The 23,036-nt window shown below is 38.4% G+C and overlaps 1 protein-coding gene across 13 annotated transcripts in view; it reads right to left on the bottom strand.

The window, feature by feature from the left end:
• The window catches only part of DNM3 (dynamin 3), a 563,955-nt gene that overhangs the window by 265,916 nt on the left and 275,003 nt on the right, over positions 1–23,036 (bottom strand). For all 13 annotated transcript variants that reach the window (XM_047840082.1, XM_047840084.1, XM_047840089.1 and 10 more), the window contains one exon: positions 4,504–4,617. In XM_047840082.1, the coding sequence (XP_047696038.1) occupies positions 4,504–4,617 (114 nt within the window). The remainder of the gene's footprint in view (positions 1–4,503; positions 4,618–23,036) is intronic.

Here is a 23,036-nt window from a genome sequence, read left to right as displayed (position 1 = left end):
TTGTTGTACCAAGCATACAGTCCATAGGGTCTTTTGTTCAATTAGTGTGATCCTGGAAAGAGTTTGAGTCATTTTTCTTCATCTCAAATGTATTTCATAAGTCATTTATATTATTACAAACTTGTCATGACTTAAATAAAATCATACCTATAGCATATGGCATAATATGCTATTTATTCAACAGCCAATTAGATATAATGAAAACATACCAGTCTAATTACGCAAGAAAGTAGGAAGATGGCGGAACACGGGAAAAACAATGATAATCCTCTATGAAAATTTGAATGTAAATTTGTCATTGAATAAATGAATGAATCTATAACTAACTTCATGATATTTACTGTGTCACATTTGCTTGACTAAGAAAGATAAATTGTCATATAACAGGATTTACAAGTATGCAGATGCTGATGTGGGTATAGAGGGATACCACGGGAATAAAGAACGAGCATTTAATTTACCAACAAATTGACTCCAAAAGTTGAGTTAGAATTTAGGCTTATTTTCACAAAGCAATATTCTAAATTGGGGTTTTCGAGGTTGCCCAAAGAATCATGTTAAGTTTGAAGGATGGCAGTAAGACTTCTTTGGAATCTAAGTATCATTTAAAACACTGCTGCTAAAAGACGGTACAAAGTCAAGAGGCCAGAGACTCGTCACTACTTCTAAGCCCAACCCTCCTGATGTTTCTTCTTGGCCTCCTTTCTCCACACCCTCCCTTCCAGCTTCTGCTTCCAGCTGACACTAATAACTATTTGTTGAATATAAGCAGAAATCAAGGAACAGTGCGGTACTCTCCCTTTAACCCTGACAGCAAGCTCAAAGGTGGTCTGCAATGGTAGGAAACTCTCGCAAGAGAAATAAAGCAGAGTAGAGGATGACAGTGGTGGTGGTCAAGGAACGGTGAGGTGGGGATGAATGAGGATGGCTCCAGTGGAAAAACGCTCTGCCCCACTGACACAAACAATTTAAAGATAGAGGCCATTTGTGAGTCAGGCATTAATATTTTGAAAACATTTTATGTTGTTTCTGGAGCAGAGTTCTAATGAGTAACAGTAGCTAATGGCTGCAGTATGTGGCCCATCAATTTGCCACCCTGAATTCAAGAGCTCTTCTCAAGCCACCCAGTATAAGCCACCATCTTCTCTTACCTGGACCATTGCTACAGTCTCCTAGCTAGCTGGTCTCCCGTCTTCCATTCTTACCACTCCCCTCCTTCCACATGCACATTCCATCCTACGCATTATGCCCAACCCAGCAGCCAGAGTGGTCTTTCTAAAACATAAATCCAGGGGCGCCTGGGTGGCGCAGTCGGTTGAGCGTCCAACTTCAGCCAGGTCACGATCTCGCGGTCCGTGAGTTTGAGCCCCGCGTCAGGCTCTGGGCTGATGGCTCAGAGCCTGGAGCCTGTTTCCGATTCTGTGTCTCCCTCTCTCTCTGCCCCTCCCCCATTCATGCTCTGTCTCTCTCTGTCCCAAAAATAAATAAAAAACGTTGAAAAAATAAATAAATAAATAAAACATAAATCCAATTATGTTACATCCCATTGGAACAAGCCAATAGTTTTCAATTATCCTTGAAATAAAATCCAAATTAGGGGGTTCCTGGGTGGCTCATTCAGTTAAGTATCCGACTTCGGCTCAGGTCACGATCTCGCAGTCTGTGAGCTCGAGCCCCGCGTCGAGCTCTGTGCTAACAGCTCAGAGCCTGGAGCCTGCTTCGGATTCTGTGTCTCCTTCTCTCTCTGCCCCTCCTCTGCTCATGCCCTGTCTCCCTCCCTCCCTCTCTCTCTCTCTCAAAAATAAATAAACATTAAAAAATTTTTTTAATCCAAATTAGTGCATGGGGTCTGATAAGACCCCACCCACTAGTACCTCTGATTTTATTTCCTACCTCTCTCTCCCATGCTATCACATTCCAGCCACAGTATTCCTGCTGGCTGCCATCCTGGGGTGGGGTGGGGGTTTACTTATGATGCCCTCTTGCTGGAATTTTCTTCGATAAAATCTTCTACACAGCTCATCATCCCAGCCTCTAATTCGATGTTACTTCCTCCCAAACACCCAATCTACAGGTTCTTCCCCCATCACTTTCTAGCTCACTACCCCATTTTATTTTCTTCAGAGCACTTACCATTGCATTATTTGTCTATTTGTTCATTCCAAAAAGCAGCAACTTTGTCATTTTCTCTTTTTTGAAATCGACTAAACTAAGAAAACAACCCTTTCCTAAACTTTCTTCATCCAGATCACTCCATCATATTTCAAGGGTCATTCCCATCCCACCGCCCCATGCCCAAATACCTTTAATAAAATGTCTCCAGCACTCAGTTAGTATTATAATTGCACACATGTATTTTCTATTTGTTGTAAGCAAATGCTCATGAGGGAGCTTCAGCAGCAGAGATTTTGTAAAAAGTTATCTTGAGTTTCTAGAGGAATGGAAGGGATGACTACTGATCATTAACTTACAAAGCTCTCAAAGATTCTTCTTCCCTACAGGGGGCATCACGTGCCTTCCAATGGCCTTGTTTCAGTGCCCACATAGCCAGACAAGAGAACCCCAAAGCCATATTCCAATAACAGTAGCTACTCCTATTATCTTCAGAGCCCTCATACTAACAACCACAAAAAGGTCAATGCCAATATGCCTGGAACTTGTCTAAATAAAACCTCTGTGGGATAAGGTTGACTTGGACAACTGCAGCATCTCTGGGATTCTTGCATACACTTGTGATTGAAGACATGAGCTCAGAAGCCAGATAGCCTGAGTTTGAATTTCTGCTTTGCCACCAACTAGCTATGTGACCTTGGGAAATTAGTTATGCTCACAAACACCAAGTATTCTGCAATAGGGGAAACTGAGTCCTACAGAAAGGACTTTTTGAATAGTTGGGGTTTTTTTTTGTTTGTTTACTTTTCTCTGAAAAATGGGGATAACAACAGCACTTATCCTTAGGGTTACAATGTGGACTGAATGAGTCCATATAGGACCATATATAGGTGTTTTAACCTATAAAAAAACACCAGCTATTATTATTATGAATCCTCAGCAAAATCTTTTGCTTTCCCCAGAATAACTGATAAAAGCTTCCAAACCAATATGAATTTAAATGTACATAAATAATCCTCTAAGTCCTTGGAAACAAAATGTATCTAAGAGAAGATCTCTTAAGGCAAATGAACAAAAGAAGAAGACACTCTATTTACTGATTTTTCTATCTAGACAGGCATCTCAGAGCTCCCGAAGCTGTGGTCTTTGAAGACTGGAGCTTTCCACGGAATGACAGGGCTATCTGAGCAGCCAGCAAAGGAAAGAAACCATTGCTAATCCTCAGACCCTTACAACACCCACTCCATGTTTGACTGAAGTCAGTGAAATATATGACATAAAAAAATATTGTAAAGCTTTTGTGTAAAAATTGTTTCTGTACATTTCTATAATATTCTATTTCCCTTACTGAAGAAAACTTAGTGGCCATCAACTGATCATCTGATTAATATACTATTGTTCACAAAGTACTTAGGAAGCAGAAAGAACTATGTAAGACAAGAAACTTGAACTCTAACAACTGACAAAGGCACCTTGTAGGACTTTCAAAAAGAATACCAAGCCAGGATTGGAAGGACTTTTAACTCTGAAATACATGCCCTTTACAGCCAAACAAAATTGAGGCAATCTTACCTGTAAATAGCTTTCTAAATCACAAAGTATTCTTATCTAATGTTTGTGGACTGCATTATAAGCACCAAAAATAGCTCAGGTCAGACCAGAGCTCTTAAAATTTCCAAAACATAGTTTAATTTCATCCATGACTTCCCAAATTTAGCAGTATCACTTGATAGCACTCTAATGGGTCCACAAGATTGATAGGACTTTTTGCACTTTTAAAGCTACCAGATTAAAATGAGTAGTAAGTCACAGGGCCAAAATGATTAACATCTAACATGAGCCAGAGAACATAATTATCATAATTCAGGCTTTTACATAGATATCATATTTTCAAACAACAAAATTCATATAAACAATTACCTGGGGCTTGCTTGAAGACTATTGATTTGGACATTTTCAAAAGCCTGCCATTTGAAACAGATGTCACAGCCAACAATTCCAAAATTCTTTATTAACTCTGCATCAGTGCTATTAATTTCATTCTTAAGATGCTCTATATCCCTGGGTTTTTTCAACACATTATTTAATGAAAATTGTCCCTATATCAGTATCTCATCATTATTACAAAGAAGGAAATTTCCAACTACTGACCCCTAACTCCATTTCTTCGGGTTAGCAAACATGTGACTATACCAGAGGAATAAAAGAAATTTGAGGGGAGTGTTATAAATTAAGAATCTATGAAGAAAAAACAATGCTTCTTCAAACACCCCAAGTTATGTCTTACTGAAAGAGAATCACTCATGTCTTGGAACTGTACATCACAATAATATCAATTAATTGGAAATTGGAAACACTTTAATAAAATAATTGTGATTCTCTGTGACTTACCTCGTCATCTTTGTACCAGGACAAGCTTTCAGCAGTAAGGACGAACCAGTATCCCTTAGAGCCTCCTTTCATGATGCCAATGTTGCTGATGGTTAACCATCCCTTACGAATCACCTACAAGAGAGCACAGATTGGCAGAGATGTTGAATTTAATGTGAACCAATTGAGAGCATAGGTCTTGTACTAAGTGGAGTTAAAAACAAGATATAAATTGCACTAAGAACAACATTGTTTCCCCAAAGCTCACCCTCTATTGAGCTATTTAAGACAATTTATCTTCCCAAACTACAGATAACCAGAGGGAAATCTCTCCCATCAAATGGACAAAACTAAAATTGCAGACTTATATGGATGGTGGAAGCAAAGCAACTGAAACAGAAAAGAATTGAATGAGGCAGACTAATAGGCTTGTGCTCAGCCTATTTATGGCATTGCTGCTATAATTAAAACATATTTAGTTGATTGGGTGAACAATAATAAACTCTCCAGGCCCACTGCCTCTCTCCCCCCTCCCAGTCCACTGGTCCATTTGTTTGTCTGGTTTGCATCTCATTAGGATTTTTCACCAGAGACTGGCCACCAAATGGTAAAAAGAAGAAACTCAAGTCAACCAATTAGTTCCTTGTTAACAGTTCACCACTCTAAATAAAACTGAATGAGGTTCAAGAAAGCTGAAACAATAAGCAAAAACTAAAAGTTTGGAGCTTCTTAATGGTCTAGATTTATCCATCTACTTCTGGTTGTTATTTGTCATGCTAAAAAGCATGTAGCATCCTCATAAAAACCTATAAACAGCTTTTAAATTTTAAAACATATTAATAACTTAGATTACAGCTCTGATAGAAATTATTTATAAATGGCTTTTAAGTGAAAATCTAACTTTTTCTCAGAGTTGCAAAGTTAAATTCTGCTTTTTCACAGGGCACAGATAACCATCTCCCCTATGCCAGATAGTTTTTGTTTTCATAGAACCAAAAATGAAATACTGTATGGACTTACATGACACTGTTCTAAATATCAATAATCATCCTATACCTAAATTAATCAATATCCTAGAGACCCTGAAATAGCAAAAAATTTACTTATTTAATGACTACTGAGTGTCAGTTCCTAAATGAAGATGAATTACCTGAATAGATTTTTTAAAATTATTGATAATAAGTTTTCTTGCCAAAGAAGAAAAGTCAATCCTAGGGAAAATTGTGAAATAAGCCAAAGTTGTTATTCTTGATCTTCAAGACTCTCTCCACACCCTCAGTCCTTGCCACCCTTGATTCCCTGCTTCAGCTTTCCCAGGTGTCCATTCTCCTTTCTAATGCTCTGTAACTTCTGTAAACCTCTACACAGAACCTCACTCCATCTCTAAGGCAGTTCTCTCAATTGTTCAAAATTACTCCTGCCTCTTACTCTCTACTTCAGAAAGAAGGAAATAATACTTCTCAAAGTATGGTTTCTACCAACTATATTATAACCATCGGGATGCTTTTCTAAAACACAGATTCTTGGGCCACCCCCAGTCCAAATGAATCAGAATATGTACATATGAAACCCCAGAAGTCTACACTTAAACATGTGTCCAGGGTGATTATTATTCATAGTGAAGTTTGATGGCCACTGCTTGTACACATACAGTCAAAACTTCACTCTCCAACAGCAAGTAATCTCATCTAATTTCTAGTAAGAAGCAAGTGGTCAAATTATTTCACACTAACATTGTTATCGACCCTATGAGGTTCTTACAAATAGCATACTAATCGCTGTACTAAAATGAAAGTATGCTTTCGTGCATCTTTGGATAGAATGGAAGTCTTTCAGTTACTCCATAAATTGCAATGAGCAAATCGTTATTTCACTCCTGGTAGGACAGGCTGTATCCAACAAGGAAAGGCATGAAAGTAGTGCAGTGAACATTTCTAAAGAACCTATCATATGTCAAGATGAAAAAATACGATGATATCACAATCCTTGCCTCACGAATCTTACAGCTTAGTAGAGAAGGCAGATCCATAAAGATTTAATTTCAATCTAATAGTATAATAAGACATGTATGTCAAGCAAGGGAAGGGGAACTTGACACAATTTAGGAAGTTGTCATAGGCTTTCTTTGAAGAAATGGTATCTCAGAAGAGCCTGGAAGAGAAACAGAATGCCAGGTCAGGGAGTACAGTAAAACCTTGGTTTGCAAGTAACTTGTCCAGCAAGTATTCTGCAAGACGAGCAAACATTTCTAATAAATTTTAACTTGATAAAGAGCAGTGTCTTGCAATACAAGTAGTACGTGATGCTGAATGTCACATGATCATAACTGAGCCAACGCTTCTTCTCTCTCTCTCTCTTGTTGTGGAATTGTGGGTGATCGTCTCCCATGCTCAGATGCTCGGTCTCAGGCCATGGTGTTTGGCAGAAATCAGTGATTTTTCAGAACATTAGAAGGTGCCCACAACTGGAACTAGTATATTTTTTGTCACTTCAAAGGACCTATAGAAGGTCCTTTGCTTTTCCGTACAAGAGTAAGCTTAGGGATACTTTACTTCATTCTAGGTCAGGTTGCCTGCAGACATAGTTTCCTCTGCTGCCTTATTGCCAGTTACATTAAATACAATATGTGACACGAGTTTATTAATACTGTACTGTAGTCAACATCCATGCAAATGTATGCAATGGCCTCCATGCAGGAAAAGGTGGGAAAGAAAGGCGGTAAGAAGATGATTACAGTGGAAGTTAAGGAAATCATTGAGCAGTACAAATGAGGTATGTGAGTGGCTAAAATTGCAAGATTTTATAAGAAGTCTACATCTGCATCTCGTCTACAGAGGAAGAGGAGAAAAAGATGGAGGAATCCCTCACTTCAAATGAGATTAGGGAGATGTGTAAAATGTGGGGAACGGTGCAAAATTTTGTAGAAAAGCACCACCCAAATAAAGTTGGAGCAGTGCGAGCGATGAACCTGTTTAATGACAATGCAATGTCACATTTCCGTGAAATCGTCTAAAGGAGGCAAGAGCAAGTGTCATTGGATAGGCTCCTTGTTAAAGCTGCATGAAAAGAAAAAGACTCCATTGAAGCAATAGATAGCACTGATCTGTTAGTGATAGTGAAAGTTGTCCTACATAATAACCCTCCTCTCTCGTCTCCCTCACACCAGCCATGAAAGTTTTCAAAGGTAAGCACAGGTTAACTTGTTTATTTTTCTTTACATTTTGTATTTTCTTTATTATTTTGTATTATATTATGGTATTATAATAATTTTTATGTAAATACTTTTGGGTTGTGAAACGAATTACCTGGATTTCCATTATTTCTTATGGGGAAATTCGCTTTGATACATAAGCACTTTGGATTACAAGCATGTTTCCAGAATGAATTATACTCACAAACCAAGGTCTTACTGGAATTTGTTTCTCTGTATGAAGAACAAACAGGAACAAAATATGAAAGAGCCACTTAATACAGAAAATGTGTGGTGGGGATGAAGAAGTTGAGGTCGGGGAGGCAGGTAGGGTAAAGTCAGAGTGGATCCAGTTCCATGAGACGCTAAATTTTACTGATCTCACTCCTCCTGGCAGTACTAAAATAAATTTCAAGTACATATATAGATTTATTTTTAAATTATATGTAACCATTGTATTAATAAATTATGTACATCATATAGAAATATACAGAGAAATTTGAAAGTCTGCATGAAGATAAAATCAACCATACTAAAAGTTTTTTATTTTGTGGGGAAAATGTACTTTATGTCTTACATTTCCATTTTATTATTACTTCTCAAAAATACAGAGCAAGGGTGCTGGCATCAATATGTATATTAAATATTAATAGGTCTGAATTGCTTTCTTATTTTCTAGATAAAAGTACATATAAGGAGTTATTCTACTATATCCTCCTTCATTCTAGTGGATTTGCACTCTCTCCAAGACAGAGAAACTAGATTATGTAAGCTATTGCAATAACTCAAATGAGAAATGACCAAGGTGTGAACTAAAGCCATGATGTAGTAAGGATGAAAATAAATAAACTTACTGGCGAAATACCCATGAAATAAAATCAACAGGAATTATAACTAGATGAGAGAGAGATTAGTGAATGTAAAGACTCTAGAACTGTACTTTACAGTAGCCACACATGGTCATTGGGCCCTAGTGACTAGTTTCAATTCAGGTGTTCAAGAAGTGTAAAATGCAACCTAGATTTTGAGAACTTAGTATCAAAAACAAAAACAAAAACCTCGTAACTGTTTTAAGATTTATCATATATTGAAATAATATTATGTTGAATACATTAGGTTAAATAAAATTGGTTTTTAGTATTCATTCCACTGTTTATTTAAAAAAGTTTTTTCAATGTTTATCATTTTTTGAGAGATAGACACACAGCGTGAGTTGGGGAGGGGCAGAGAGAGAAGGAGACACAGAATCTGAGGCAGGCTCCAGGCTCTGAGCTGTCAGCACAGAGACTGGCACGGGCTTCCAACTCATGAACCATGAGATATGACCTGAGCTGAAGTTAGACACTTAACTGACTTAACCACCCAGGCACCCCTCATTTTATTTTTTAATGTGGCTGTCAGAAAAGTTTAAATTACATATGTGGTTTACATTATATTTTTATTGAACGTTGTGCTGTTCTAAAATGATTTTGAAACTCTTGGGGCTACCAACCTATAAGGAACAGAGGAGAAGAACCAAGTGTTGGAAAGTAGAGGAGTTGAGGATAAATTCAGCCAAGGTCATGTTGAATTTGACGTACCTATAGAAAACACACATAGAAGGGACCCGACCTCTGAAGCAAAATGGCAATGTTAGGAGTAGAAATGAAGACTTCCAAGTCCTACATCTGGATATAAATACAGATATATAGATATAGACATAGATAGATGATATAGATATAGATACAGATATAGATATAGATATAGGCAGATATAGATAGATACAGATATGTCAGTTAAAACTTTGAGTGAAATAGCAGTGGCTCACAGTGGAATCCTGGAGAAATACCAACATTTAAGAAGAGGTCAGAAAAGAGCCTGAAAAGGAATGTCAGAGAAATAATAGCAATAAGGTCATAGAGGCCAAAGGCAAGGAGAACTTCAAGGACAGTGTAGTTGGAAGTGTCAAATTCAACACAGAGAGGGATGTGTAAAGTGCAATGCAGACATCATGGTGTCTTCAGCCATGCCAGTTGCAGTGCTGTGACAGGATAAATCAGAGTTCATTGGATTGAAAGGTGAATAGGAAGTAAAAAATGGAGACAATAATTGAAAAGAGCTCTGTCCAGAGGAGGATGAAAGACAGTTAAAATCAGACACAGGAGCAAAGGAGGTGGTGGCATTGGTGCTGCTGCTGCTATTTTATTGTTGTTTTGGATTCTTTTTTTTTTTTTAAGGATAGTCAAGTACTGAGCATATTTATTGGTTGAAGAGAAATAACAGTACAGAATAAGAGATTGGTGATATAAAAAAATAATATAAAGAAGAGGAATGAAGCATAAAGAGTACAGAAAGGGACTGTCCTTGAACAGAAATGGGACTACCTCATCTTGTGAACCTGGAGAGGTTGGGAGAGTAAGGGCAGATGCGTGTCCTTTGTGAGGAAAAGGGTAGAAAGTTTGGGAAGGTTATATTTGATCTTCCCATTTCTCTTGATAAGAGCAGAGACTAAATTATCTGCAGGAGAGAGGGTGAGAAGTTGGAAAGAAGGCTTAATGAGAGCATGAAACAATTCCTCAGTAATTGAAAGAGAGTGAACATAATAAGAGTTAGTAAAATATGGCTGACAAAACACAGCACTACAGAATTCATAAAAGATAATATAGGAGAAAAAATCTAGATGATTTTGGGTATAGTGATGCCTTTCTAGATACAGCACCAAAGACATAACCCATGAAGTAAATAACTGATAAGCTGGAATCATTAAAATTAAAAAACATCTGCTCTGCAAAAGACAATTTCAAGAGAATTAGAAGGCAAGTCACGGATTGGGAGAAAATATTTGCAAAAAACCTATGTGATAAAGGACAGTTATCTAAAATATACAAAACTAAAATATTAAAACTCAATAATAAGAAAACACATAACCTGATTAAAAAATGGGCCAAAGACTTTAACAGATGCCTCATACAAATGGCAAATAAGCATACAGAAAGATCCTCCATATCGTATGCCATCAGGGAAATGCAAATTCAAACAATGAGATACCACTACACACCTAATAAAAATGCCCCAAATCCAGAAAACTAACAACCACAAATGCAGGATGTGGAACACCAGGAACTCCCATACCTTTGCTGGCAGGAATGCAAAATGGTACAGCCACTTTGGAAGACAGTTTGGCAGTCTCTTATGAAACTAAATATATTCTTACCATGTGATCCAGAAATCGTGATCCTTAGTATTCACCAAAAGGAGTTAAAAACTTATGGACACACATGCATGTTTATAGCAGCTTTGTTCATAATTGCCAAAATTTGGAAGTAAATGAGATGTCCTTCAGTAGATGAGTGGATAAACACACCATGGTACATCTAGATCGTGGAATTTTATTCAGTACTAAAAAGAATGAGGTATCATGCCATGAAAAGACATAAAGAAAATTGATATGCGTTTTACTAGGTAAAATACGCCAATCTAAAAAAGCTATAGACACTGGTAGGGATTTTCCCAAGGGATACAGGAGTGCTGATGCATGGGGGCACTTGTATCCCAATGTTTATAGCAGCACTTTCAACAACAGCCAAATTATGGAAAGAGCCTAAATGTCCATCAACTGATGAATGGATAAAGAAATTGTGGTTTATATACACAATGGAATACTATTGTGGCAATGAGAAAGAATGAAATCTGGCCTTTTGTAGCAATGTGGATGGAAGTGGAGAGTGTTATGCTAAGTGAAATAAGTCATCCAGAGAAAGACAGATACCGTATGTTTTTACTTTTATGTGGATCCTGAGAAACTTAACAGAAGACCATGGCAGGGTGAAGGGGAAGGAAAAAAAAGGTTAGAGAGGGGGGAGCCAAACCATAAGAGACTCTTAAAGACTGAGAATAAATTGAGGGTTGATGGGAGGTGGGAGGGAGGGGAAAGAGGGTGATGGGCACTGAGGAGGGCACCTGTTGGGATGAGCACTGGGTGTTGAGTGGAAAACAATTTGACAACAAATTTCATATTTAAAAAAAACATGTTTAAAAAATAAAATAAATTAAAAGGCTATAGAGTATATGATTTCAACAATGGAATATTCTAGAAAAGGCAAAACTATGGAGACAATAAAAAAAATTAGCTATTTTCAGGGATGAGGGTAAGGGTGGGAGAAGTGATGAATAGGCAGAGCACAGAGGATTTTTAGGGTTAAAACGAATTTGTGTGCTATTATAATGAAGGATATATATATCATTATACCTTTTTCCAAACCCATACAATGTACAACTCTGAGAGTGAACCCTAAGGTAACTATGTATGTTGCGTGAGGATGTACATTCATCCCTGGTTAAAAAAAAAAAATCTGATGAGTTATATGGTAATAGGGGAGGCTACGGATACGTGGAGGCAGAGGGTGTATGAAGAATCTCTGTACCTTGACTCCATTTTGTTGTAAACCTAAAAGTTCTCTAAAAACACAAATTCTTGGGGCGCCTGGGTGGCTCAGCCAATTAGGCATCCGACTCTTGATTTTGGCTCAAGCTGTGGTCTCATGGTTTGTGAGTTTGGGCCCCACATCCTCACAAACCCTCCCTCCCTTGGGAGGAGGGACCTCCCTTGGGATCCTCGCTCTCCCCTCTCTCTCTCTCTGCACCCGTATCCCACTCACTCTCACTCTGAGAATAAATAAACTTAAAAAAATTAAAACAAATAAAAAATAAACATTAAAAATTTTAAAAATAAAAATAAATAAATTTTTTAAAACAAATGGTGGAAAGCTGAGAATGAAGGCCATAGATTGCAGGGATACAATGTGCATAGTTGTATTATCATCGCCAGCAGTGCTCTACACACTAGAAGTAGAAAAAGAGAAGATAAATGGAAATTGATCTAGCGTTCTGAATTTCTAGGTCCACGTGATCTAAGTACATGGGTGTAAAGATGTTGAAGATTTGGGGCAAAGGACTACTTCAGGTGATCATCCATTCAATCCAGCCCAGGCAGAGAAATGAGACCAGGAGGGGCCTAATAGAAAGGTAGAAAATGGAAAGATGAAGAGACTGGAGATGCTAAGGAGGTTTAAAAAAATGTGCACACCATGTAAGTGAAGACACGAATGGAGTTTTGGGGATTTAAGATGATGTGAAGTAATAACTGGCCTGATCCTACTGGCACCATTGGATTAATCTCTCAAGGATGCACCACTATTTCTAGAAGTGCTGAATGTTATAGCTAAATAGGATACTTAGAAAACATGATTTGGTCCAGTGGATATATTCAATTGTGCTATATGGATATTATGAGTTACTAATCACAGTTAAAATGAAATTTGCAAAGAATTGACAAAAATAATTAGATATTACATTCTATGAAACGACAGTCATTGCATTGCAATAGGCTTTCTCATTTGGAGAAAAAAAAAAAAAGAGAGAATGACAGCTAGCATGTTGTGAATGCACATGGCCCATATCCCTTCACAGGCACCCATGGAAGTGTGTCAGTACCGAATGCTGTCAGCAAGTTAAGTTGCTGTCATAAAATATTTAAGAAGCTCTGGCCCACTTCCAGCCCTTTCTGGAAAAGGAAGCATATTTGCCACAAATGGGCTTTTTGTCTTCCCAATGACAGTTCAAAATAAGAATCAAGGAAAGGCAATTCCTAAAGTACTCTTTCACAAAAGAATTGAGGGGTGAGAGAAATCACGAAATCAAGGTAAAGCAGCAGAAAAAGATAGGAAAAGGCAAGCATTCAGGAAAAATGGTCAGAATATAAGAGGTAAGAATGTGAGGGGAAATTAAAAGAACAAGACAAAGGAAAATATGGGAGAAAAAGAAGACAAAGACTAGATAAAATAATAACATTTGAACCGAATGACAAGACAAATGGGTTGATTGTAGATTATTTTCATAGAGAAAGATACGTTAATTTTGCATTCAAATTTAAAATTACAAAAAAAAATCTACCAACGTTCGGTAGAGTAACCATTTTCAGCCTCTTGGTGTTTGAACATCAAATTCTGTTTTGAGCGTCCAAGTAAACAAGAGCAAGAAGGCTCATAATTACATGACTAGAAGGGACCTTCAGAGCTGAAAGGGCGTGTTCATATTTGTAAGGCTTGAATTCAACCATTTAAAAAAATTGTTGCCGTAAAATATCACCCAAGCTCCTTTTGCCAAACACAGAAACTGTGAAAGCAACTGCAAGACCAGCAATGGGGAGAGAAGAACAGCCCAGGCCCTCTCTTAGCGGCAAGCCTACTCTAGAGAGTTCCTACTCTAGCCAGTCCCCTCCATGCTATAAGAACTCAGGCTTTGTCAGGGATGGCAAAACTTATATGTCAGGAATGAGTTCGGACCTCAGCATCTGGCCAGCACCCTGGATCATAAAATTAATACACAGACAAGGAATAAAATTATGGGGAGAAAAAAAAGTACATGTGGAAAACTTCTAATGTGGCCAAGGCTTTGGGCCTTGAACTTTTGTGAGCAGGGCATTTTAACCTTGGCCTTGGCTTATGGTAAACCATACAAGTTTTTCTCAGCTCTGCAGCTGGCTTTTAACTGTTGCAGCCTAAGAAAAGTTTCATATCATCAACTGCTCCATATTTTGATGTTGGCTGATTATAAAAGCTTATATATAGGCTTTACCCACAGAGGAGTAGCTGCTTCTGTAAGGGTAGTGTATATACACCGCAGGGCCTATCTGGGTAAATGCTGCACAAACACATGGGCCCAGCAAAGGCACAGGCCAGGCCAGTTGCTCAGCTGGCTGGAAGAGATGTGCCTTTGCAAGCACAGGCATCTTCAGGATATAGTCTTCTTGAATTTGGCTGGCAGAGATTTTTCTAAGCAGGTGTGCCTGAGGCAAGGATTCAATATTAGGGAAAAGAGTCTTTCTGCATATAGGCCCTAGTAGGCCTCAAGAGGGAGAATTCAATTTACTACTTCTAAACTGTAAGGCAGCTGAGGCCCATGTGTATCACAGAGCCCTCTTGAGGTTCTAGCTTTAATTTACCAGGTTCAGGCCCCAGGTGGGAGGTAGGAAGTGTTCAGTGAGCTTCCCTCAATGCCATTCTTTATCTGAGGTCAGGGCAAACTGTAGAGAACTAACCTTGACTCGTGTGGCTTATTTAAAGACTCAAGGGTCACCCTTCATGGCAGCACAAGTTCACAAGCCTGCTCTGGATTAATTATACAGGCAGGAGAAAGTCTCCTTACAAGGCCAGGGCTTTGAGATCAAGAAATGATGTAACAAGAGGCAGGAAGGGAAACACAAAGGCATAGGAAAAATTCTGAGCTTTTGAATACACTGCACAGTAGAGGGAGGGAACTCAACTAAGACCTGGGGACTAGGGTTGCCACCACTGCGGAGTCCTGAACACTGCAACAGACAGCAATGTTCAGGGCCCTTTTCTCAGACTACGTGCACAGATGGCTTTGCCCTTGGTGGCTAAGTGCACAGTGGCAAGAATAACTTCTTAGGGAGAGAATCTACCCCCAGTAAATTTATAGGTTCACAAACAACTAGAAAAAAACTGTTTGACAGCCTGGTAGGGCTGAAACCAGAAAGGTTTCCTCTGTATACCCTCTCTCTTCCCGATACCCCTCAATGTCTGTTGTAGTCAATGGCCACAGCTACAAAAGGGTACAGGAAGTAGTAATCAAAACAGTATGGTACTGGAACAAAAATAGACACACAGATCAGTGGAATAGAAGAGAGCCCAGAAATAAACCAATACTTTTATGATCAATTAATCTACGACAAAGAAGGAAGAATACCAATTGGAAAAAGACAGTCTCTTCAAAAAATGGTGTTGGGAAAACTAGACAGCAACATACAAAAGAATGAAACTGGACCACTTTCTCAAACCATATGCAAAAATAAACTCAAAGACCGGGGTGCCTGGGTGGCTCAGTCAGTTAAGCCTCCAACTTAGGCCCAGGTCATGACCTCGGGGTTCATAAATTCAAGCCCCGCATCAGGCTCTGCGCTGACAGTTCAGAGCCTGGAGCCTGCTTCAGATTCTGTGTCTCCCTTTCTCTCTGCCTTTCCCCTGTTTATGCGCTCTCTCTCTCTCTCTCTCAAAAATAAATATTTAAAAAATGAATTAAAGACCAAAATGTAAGACCTGAAACCATAAAAATCCCAGAAGATAGCACAGGTAGTAATTTCTCTAACATTAGCCATAGCAACATTTTTCTAGGTATGTCTCCTAAGCCAAGGGAAACAAAAGCAAAAATAAGTTATTGGGACTACGCCAAAATCAAAAAGCTTCTGCACAGCAAAAGAAACAATCAACAAAACAAGACAACCTACTGAATGGGAGAAGATATTTGCAAATGGTATATCTGATAAGAGGTTAGTATTCAAAATTATATATTTTGAACTTACACCACAATACCAAAAACCACAGATAATCCCATTAAAAATGGGCAGAAGACATGAACCTTCAAATGGCCAACAGACACGTGCAAAGATGCTCAATATCACTCTTCACCAGGGAAATGCAAATCAGAACCAAAATGAGCTATCACTTCACACCTGTCAGAATGGCTCAAATCAAATATTAAAGAAACAAGTGTTGGTGATAATGTGGAGAAAAAGGAAATCTCATGCACTGTTGGTAGGAATGCAAACTCATGCAACCACTGTGACAGTATGGAGGTTCCGCAAAAAATTTAAAGTAGAATTACTGTATGGTCAAATAATTGCACTACTGGGTGCAAAACTAACAAAAACGCAAATTAAAACAAAAACACTAATTGAAAAAGATATACACTCTGTATGTTTATAGCATCATTATTTATAATAGCCAAAATATGGAAGCAATTCAAGTGTCCACTCATAGATGAATGGATAAAGAAGATGTGGTATATATATATATACACACACACACACACACACACACACACACACACAGAAATATTGCCCAGTCATAAAAAAGAATGAAATCTTGTCATTTGCAACAAGATGGATGAATCTAGAAGGATAAATGCTAAGTGAAATAAGTCAGTCAGAGAAAGACAAATATCACATGATTTCACTCATCTGTGGTAATTGAGAAACAAAAGAACAAAAAAAATAGAGAGAGGAGAAAACAACAACAGACTCTTAACTATAGAGAACAAACTGGTGGTTACCAGAGCGGACAGGGAGGATGGGTGAAATAGGTGATGGGGATTGAGAGTATAATTATCATGAACCACTATCACTGAATAATATGTAGAGTTGTTGAATCACTATATTGTACATCTCAAACTGATATAACACTATATGTTAATGATACTGAAATAAAAAATATGAAGTACTTAGCAGCTTCAAAAGAAAAGAAAGGGTAGAGGAACATAAATATAGCCTGGGATAACTGCTTTAGACCAAGGAATCTATTTGTCTTAATAAATCTGGTTGATTTGGAGCTAGTGCTGTGATTATCTTTCATGGCCCACCTTTGCTCTATCTCTGAAGTAAGGGCCACAAGAGATGATTTCAGCTTCAGAAGTCCAGTAAGAACAACCCATTTTTGTGGAGGCTGGCTCACAGTGTAGCTTCTGGAGGAACCCCAACTCCACTGAGGCAAGACCCTCCTAGCCTGAAGCCCAGAGAGTATGCACTGGGGATGTACTTGAACTTGATGTTCCACAAGTCCCTTAGACTTTACAAACTCTTGCAGTGATGTAATCTGTGGACTTTAATTTCTGACAACTTCGTAGCAGGAGCGAGTTCATATTTGCATTAAGGACATGTCTATTTTGTTGATATTTTATTACTGAGTGTTAATACATTATAATACATTAAGATGCTATATGATCACTGCAGAATCTCTATAGGCTACAATATGACTGGATGTAATTTGAAACAGAAAACAAGATGAGGAAGAAACATTTAAGTACACACTGGTCCCGGATTGAATTTTACTGATGTACTGTTTTGACCCATTTCAGAGCCTTCTATCCACTAGAGGTGCTTGGAGGACGCCAAAGGAGTCATGGTTAGTGTGGGAGGACTGGCTTTAAGAAGCAGGAGCAGGACTAGTAGACTGTTGATCTCTTCCCACAAAGGGGGCTAGCCACACTCCTGGTTAACCACTGACCTACCCCTTTAACCCAATGGAACAGAAGATGAAGAAAGCTAAAGAATACTGCAGAGTAGGGGGTGGGGTGGCACTCCTGTTGTCTACCCACTCATCTCCGTCCCCCCCCACCCCACCCACCCACACACACAGGAGTAAAGTGACTTCTCAGATTGCTTAATCTAGGAGGACAAATAGGGAAGTGTAGTCAGGACTGTTCTCTCTCCCATTGTCTCCCCTATTCATCTTGGGAGCTAACCTGCCCATAGACAACACACACCTAAGAGAGAAAAAGAAGGGGCTTATGCTTGTAGTTTTAAGAGGAAGTTTAAGTCAGGAACCATGTTCAAAGGTCTTTCTCACCTAAGACACTCCATAAGTCAGTCAAGTGGTATTTACTGAATACCTTTGATGGCCCAGGCACTGTGCTATGTGCCCTGCCCCCATGATCACAAATGAGGACCACCGTGACTATGCCCAGATGTGTCTTACCATGGGCTGACAATGTAACAAACTGATTTTCACATCCGGTGAACTAATCTCATGACTGGGATAAAGAAGATGTGAAACAAGCAAATAAGGTGGAGCATATTGAAAGAGACATGAAATTATCAAATATTTTATGATAAATTGTTTAGTGACATTTGTATGTTTGGATGTTCCTTTCATGGTTTTAACTTTCTAGGAAATCAGAACAGCATTTCACAAGTATCTAAAATAGGCAAAATTAGGAATACAATTTGACTCCATTTCTTGGAACTCCAGGATAATAACAATAATAACATTTACTAAACACAGCCAGGCACTGTGCTAAAAGTATCACGCTCATTATTTCTTTTAATCCACAGAATAATCCTTTGAGGAAGGTAGTATTTTCCTTATATGACCAATGAGGAAACTGCACTCAGGCTCCTGTTTTACTGCCAAGCCCCTCCTTGTAGCCAACAGGCCTTCCTCATAGGAGCTTAGGCACTATTGTCTATTTTGCTCCACTTGATTCAGCCTCTTAATGTTTGCATAAAAGAAAGTCTCTCTGGTGGTCTGATCTCAGAGCCCCAGCCTTTAACCCACAACATATACAGGGATGTTGACTGGCAGTATTGTTTCTAACAGCAGGCAAACGGAAACAACCTATTTGCCTAAATTGAAACTGGCTACTAGAGTATGATATAAACATCTGACGTTAAACTGAGGGAACTGGGCAAAATGGGTGGAGGGGAATGGGAGATATATGCTTCCAGTTATGGAATGGATAAGTCCTGGGAATAAAAGTTGCAGCATTGGGAGTATAGTCAATGATACTGTAATAACGATGTAATAGGACAGATGGTAGCATAATGTATAAACTTGTCAAATCACTAAGCTGTACACCTAAAAGCAATGTAATATTGTGTGACGACTATACTAAAAAAAAAAAAAAAAAAAAATAGGAATAGGGTCAAGGTCAAAGGTTCAGTCCCTATTTCAACCAATGGCTTCATCATTCTGTTCTGTGGTTGCAGAATGCACCCAACCCTGGTTAGTCACATTACAAAATAATAATAGTAAAATATATATATATATATATATATATATATATATATAGTATATGTAGTACATATATATATGTACTGTATATATAGCATATAGTATTATACTATATATACTATATAGTAATATACAGTAATTACAGTAATAGCAATAATTTTTGCACTTACTCTAGGTGTTAATTAAAACCAGATAAGATGATATTTGAAGTTTTTCTATCCTCCATTGTTTTAGGAATTTAACAAATTCTCAAGGTTTCTTATGGTTAAAAAAAAATAAGCTGAGCAAAAACACTGAATGCAAGACATGAGAAAATAGTTTCGTCAAAGAGTGCTCATATGAGACAGGACTCTATATAGTCATACTGTTCAGGATTGTCTTCAGGCTCCAACACCTGCTGGCCAGGTAACATTGTGTGAATCTCTGCCTCAACTTCCTCACATGTAACATGGGATTATAATAACAACTGTAACACAGTTTTTGTGAGAATTATGAGTTAACAAATATAAAGGACTTAGATCAGTACCTACTAATATTATTATATGTGTATTATTTCATTTATATTTTTTAATGTAAGGACAGAAAAAAGACTTATATATACCATATGTTAACTGTGATTGAAAATTAGTGGTAAGATATAAAGTTATATTTATTTCCTCCTTCAGTCTTCCTATATTCTCCATTTGTTCCTACAGTATTCATGCTATTAAAAATGCAAGTTGCAGGGGTGCCTGGGTGGCTCAGTCAGTTAAGTGTCCAGTTCTCCATTTTGGCTCAAGTCATGATCTCACACTTTCGTGGGTTCGAGTCCCACATTGGGCTCTGTGCTGGCAGCACGAAGTGTGCTTGGGATTCTCTTTCTTCCTCTTTCTCTCTGCTCCTCCCCGCTTCCACTGTCTCTGTCTCTCTCAAAATAAATACACTTAAACAAATATATTAAAGATGCAAGTTGCCATCACATGTTGCTTGCTTAAAAGAGGCAATTTCTTGAGATTCCCTTTAATGTTGGAAAACTGAGGCAGATGATAAACAAGTGCGTAGTGAAATAACTATAGCACAACTTAAAAAGAAGTAATTCTGGAATATTATATGGGAAATCACCATGATGAAGGAAGCTTGACTATTTTAAATAAGGAACTGATTTGATTGACTAAGAACATTAGTGTACAATAAAACTGATTGAAAATAAGGAAATGTCATTTAATATCTGTATCAAATCCCTCTTTTATATGAAGATAAAGGTGCCAAAAAGATAATGACTTTCTGGTTTCTCTGTAAAATCCAACCTTTACCTAACAAAACTGGCATGAGTTTGAATTTTAACCACGTAAAAAAAAATCTTTTTTTAAGTTAAGCTGAACTCCAAGTTATTGTTTTATGAAATAAGCTCACAAAGATAACCTTGACGATCCCCCTTTCCATTTTGTTTCTGGACCCCCCAAACCTACAAGGACTACTTCTACGGTGCCTCCATCGGATGGCCTCCATGAATCTTCCATTCATCTCACCCCATTAAAACACCTTAAACTTCTTCTCACTGAGTCTCACTTCCAGAACATTAGCCTTTGCTCACATAACGACTGCATTTTTCATGCCTTTGTGGCTCAGCATGCTACTGTACCTTCTTGATTCTCAAAATTACTCATGAAGAATTTCTTCTCTTCTCATCATATCCCTGAATTTTCTCAGTTGCCTGTTTATGCATTGTTTCTGCAACATGCACTACTATTTCTGAAGAGTTCACTAAGAATCAGCTGTTTATTCTCAGAGTTTACTTACCTAAACAGAGCTCTACAAGATCTAAGCCATTAACCATGATGAAAATCAGGGCACTACTTTTTTCACTTTTTTCATGCGTATTTTTTCCATGTGCAGAGCCTCCTTTGAAGTTAATAGGAGCCCTCCATGTGGAAAAGATTCCAAATGATACAAAACAGAATGGGAACTAAGCTCGTCATCTATTTCTCCCATTCAAGGACAAAAATATACACACATAAAGGAAAAGATACCTCATAATTAGCAAGGTCTGAGTAGAATTAGGGATATTTTACTAAAAATAATTCAGAGAGCTTCTTTAAGAGAGAAAAGAAGAAATCACCTTAGTAAATATTGGGTCATTTAATAGAAAGTTACTGAGTAATTTATATGTGTCAGCACACTGAAAATATAAGGATAAACCCACCCCCAATACAAAAATAAAAATAGGCACAGTCCCTGAACTTCATGGAGCTTATACAAAAATGGGAGAATAGACACTAAGCGAAGACTCGCACGGGCACATGTACAATCACAGCCGTGATTGGTGCTGCCAGGAATTGGTTCAGTATTTTAAGAGCCCTGACCTTCACAGGGTATGCGAGGAGATGAACTTGAAAATTTTAACTTACACTAAAATCTGAAGAGTTTGGGGTGGGAGCATGGGATCAGGTGGCCACAGCACAGAAAGCAAGAGCGGGCCCTTGCAAAACAAGCCTGGAAAGGAGGCAGACCATGCATGGTTGTGTGATTTATGTGAAGAGATTTGGTCTTTATTCTGAGAGGAACGGGAAGCCTTTGAAGTGTTTCAAGTAGGGCAGCAACATAAGATTTGCATCATGAAAATGTCCCTTCTAGCTCTGGTTTGGCGAAGAGATTAGAGCGAGGAGAAAGGAGGCAGGGAAAGTGGATAGAATCCTAAGTTCTAGACAATGGTAACTTTGATGACAGTGGCAGAAATGGGCATAAAGACAAGTGGGCAGATTTGAGGAATATATAGGAGGAAAAGGCAATGTGACAATGATAAACTGGAGATGGAAGATGAAAGAGAATAAGGTGTCAAGGGAGAGAATAAGGTGTCGAGGACGACACCCAAGGTTTAAGTTTCTGAAACTGGACAGCCTATGGAGGCAGGTTCTCTGAGAGAGAGCAAAAGAGCCATCTTTATGGAGGAAATAAGTCATGGGTTCAGTGTGGGCATGTCAAAATGTGAACATGTAAAATAAACCATTTGCTATAGAGAAGTCTTGATCAGATACACAGAGTTGTAATTGTTGACTGTGGGTGTGATTGAAGCTATAGGTACGAAAAAATGACATAAAGTGTAAGTTTGAGTAAGAAAAGAAGACGACCCTGGACTGAGGCTTGAGGAAAACCAACATGTAAAGTCTGGGAGGGGAAGATGAACCCACAAAGGAGACATGAGTGGCTAGAAGCTGGGAGAACAAAATAGGGGATACTGCACCCACAGAAATCAAATGAATGATTTAATATGACAAATGGATGGGAAAGGTCAAATGCCACTGTGAGAGAAAGTGAGATTCAAAATTTTAAAAATACTCAGAAAATACCCCCCAAAATTGATTTGGGTAACATGGAGGTTAGTGAAGAGATAATACTCAAAATATTTAACAACCAGTATGGGATCATCCTGACCAATGTGAAAAGGTGTGGGGGTCACAGTGCTGGAGCAGAACACTGCAGACCTCCTTCTGTACCTGATCTTTGCCTCTAATTTCTAAATAAAGAGGAAAGTTGGGGGATTCTGAGAAAGAAGCCTCAGTGTCTCTGATAATAGACAGGCACTTGGGGGAGCAAGCAGCGAAATAACTGGTATAAAAGCTTTCAATATTTGAACAACCACTGTGGTTCCACTAATAAACACATGCTGGCTGCACAACCTTACCCAGCATTGTTTGTGTGGCTTGGGGGAGAGGGGAAGCTGCCAGACTGAAATGCATGAGTGATGGAGTAGAAAGTCTCCCAGGCAACCCTGATGTCATATTGATAAATCATACCTTTACAACATCTTCTAAATGCAGAAA

Source organism: Prionailurus viverrinus, chromosome F1 (genome assembly GCF_022837055.1).
Source record: "Prionailurus viverrinus isolate Anna chromosome F1, UM_Priviv_1.0, whole genome shotgun sequence".
NCBI classification, from domain to species: Eukaryota; Metazoa; Chordata; class Mammalia; order Carnivora; family Felidae; genus Prionailurus; species Prionailurus viverrinus.
Note: the sequence above shows the minus strand (reverse complement) of the source record. Positions and strands in the feature narration are given on the sequence as shown.